Genomic DNA, 1492 nt, shown 5'->3' with positions numbered 1-1492 from the left:
TCAGGCCCTCAAAGTTCATCTCAACCCGAACTCACCTGCAATATGTGGAGGAAACACTGCAATATACTTCAAATCCGATTGCTTAACAACTTCCAGCATCCGCTTGTGCTCGGCATTGATCTCAGTGAACATGGGCGGCACTTTGTCGGGTTCATAGAAGAGAAAAGCGGACAGGCAAATGGATATGACGTCCACATTGGCTTCTCTGGCCGCTTTCACGATGTTCTTCATGCCCTCGCTCAATTCTGTCGTGGGCTTCAGGTCATTTCTCGTCCCCAAGACCACCACAATGCGCTCAGTGCCTCGAACTGTCCTCAAAACATCCTCATAGTTTAACACGTTGCCCTCCACAGCCTCCACTTGCTCTTTCAAAGGGGCTGGCAGTTTTAAGGGGTCTCTGACCAGGACTTTGACTTGCAGCCCTAAAACCCATGCGGATTGTGCCTCAAAAGGCTTGAAACGAGTGAAAGTTGAAGGTGGGTACCTTTTTTAACTGCTGCCTCTGTTGCGCACAGCCCGGTTGTGCCGGTGGAACCGAAAATTGCTGTTGCTGCCATAATTGAGCCCATTAAAGGAATGAATTGCCAATTTACGCCAAGACAATGAAATCAACGGGGACCTAACCTCCAAAAGTCGTCACGTAGCACGATGCCTAGTTCGGTTTTTATCAATTATAGCTGGAAAAGGCGTGTTTCCCATTATACTTATTCGGATTTTCGCGTCCAGCCCTTCCTTTCTTTTGGACATTCTGTTTTTTTCAGGCAGGCAGGCAACCGTTAGAAACTATGTCAAATTATTGCAGGTTAATTTTAAAATGGTGCTGTTCAAAATTTTGGCTCCGCGAAGCGTTGCTATTGCCATGGTTACTCACCATACAAACAAACAAACAAACGAAATAGCAGTTCAAATGTTTTAGGTGACATATTTGAAAAGTACCCAGACGGAAATCGCCTCTTCCAAATCCGCAGGCAAAGCGATCAACCGCAGAGCCGCAAAATGAGAAGCGCCGTGGTGATTCTGATCCACAAAGTGCTGGACGGCCAGATCGTGTCCAGCATCATGGACGAGAACAGAGGCAGCCCCCTAGTGATCCGCAGCCTGGCCAAGAAGACGGGGCCCCAATTCGATTTGGAGGGCTACGATGAGGCGAAAGTGTGCCTGAATTTCGCCCACTTGTTGGCGGACGATACGATAACAATTCGAGCTGTGGGGGAGGAGGCGCTTGAGTCGTCGCTGGTCATGGGGTTGAACTTTCCCACCTTAACCAAGTGCCAGAACTGCGAGACGAATTTCCCCACCAAGTACCAGTATCAAAGGCACCAGTGCGACTTCAATGAGGAAAAGCTGGTTTACAAGAATCCAGACGCACCCGCTGAGAAAAATGAGCGTCAATCACGGTTACATGAATGTCCCGTGTGTTTCAAGGTGAGTGTTTACAGACTGTCCAAAATAATGGGAATTAGTGAGGGGTCTTATGTTCATTAATAGTGTA

General features: G+C 48.0%; 3 protein-coding genes across 3 annotated transcripts in view; 2 read left to right on the top strand and 1 right to left on the bottom strand.

Moving 5' to 3' along the window:
* The window catches only part of LOC109534878 (flavin reductase (NADPH)), a 1132-nt gene extending 253 nt beyond the window's left edge, over positions 1-879 (bottom strand). Inside the window, 2 exon segments of the mRNA XM_048662035.1 lie at positions 1-422; positions 485-879. The exon segment at positions 1-422 is cut by the window's left edge and continues 253 nt beyond it. Of these exon segments, the coding sequence (XP_048517992.1) occupies positions 1-422; positions 485-569 (507 nt within the window). The 5' untranslated portion in view covers positions 570-879.
* LOC109534879 overlaps positions 1-1492 on the top strand; it is a gene marked incomplete in the record, with an annotated part of 72531 nt that overhangs the window by 26080 nt on the left and 44959 nt on the right.
* LOC109534876 (zinc finger protein 184) overlaps positions 917-1492 on the top strand; it is a 3967-nt gene continuing 3391 nt past the window's right edge. The window contains exon 1 of the mRNA XM_019900655.2: positions 917-1425. Coding sequence (XP_019756214.1) covers positions 997-1425 — 429 coding nt within the window. The 5' untranslated portion in view covers positions 917-996. The remainder of the gene's footprint in view (positions 1426-1492) is intronic.

Source organism: Dendroctonus ponderosae, unplaced genomic scaffold, assembly GCF_020466585.1.
Source record: "Dendroctonus ponderosae isolate FM_Combo_2020 unplaced genomic scaffold, Dpon_F_20191213v2 Dpon_F_20191213_10, whole genome shotgun sequence".
Taxonomy (NCBI): domain Eukaryota; kingdom Metazoa; phylum Arthropoda; class Insecta; order Coleoptera; family Curculionidae; genus Dendroctonus; species Dendroctonus ponderosae.
The sequence above is the reverse complement of the archived record's forward strand: the minus strand, read 5'-3'. Positions and strand labels throughout refer to the sequence as shown.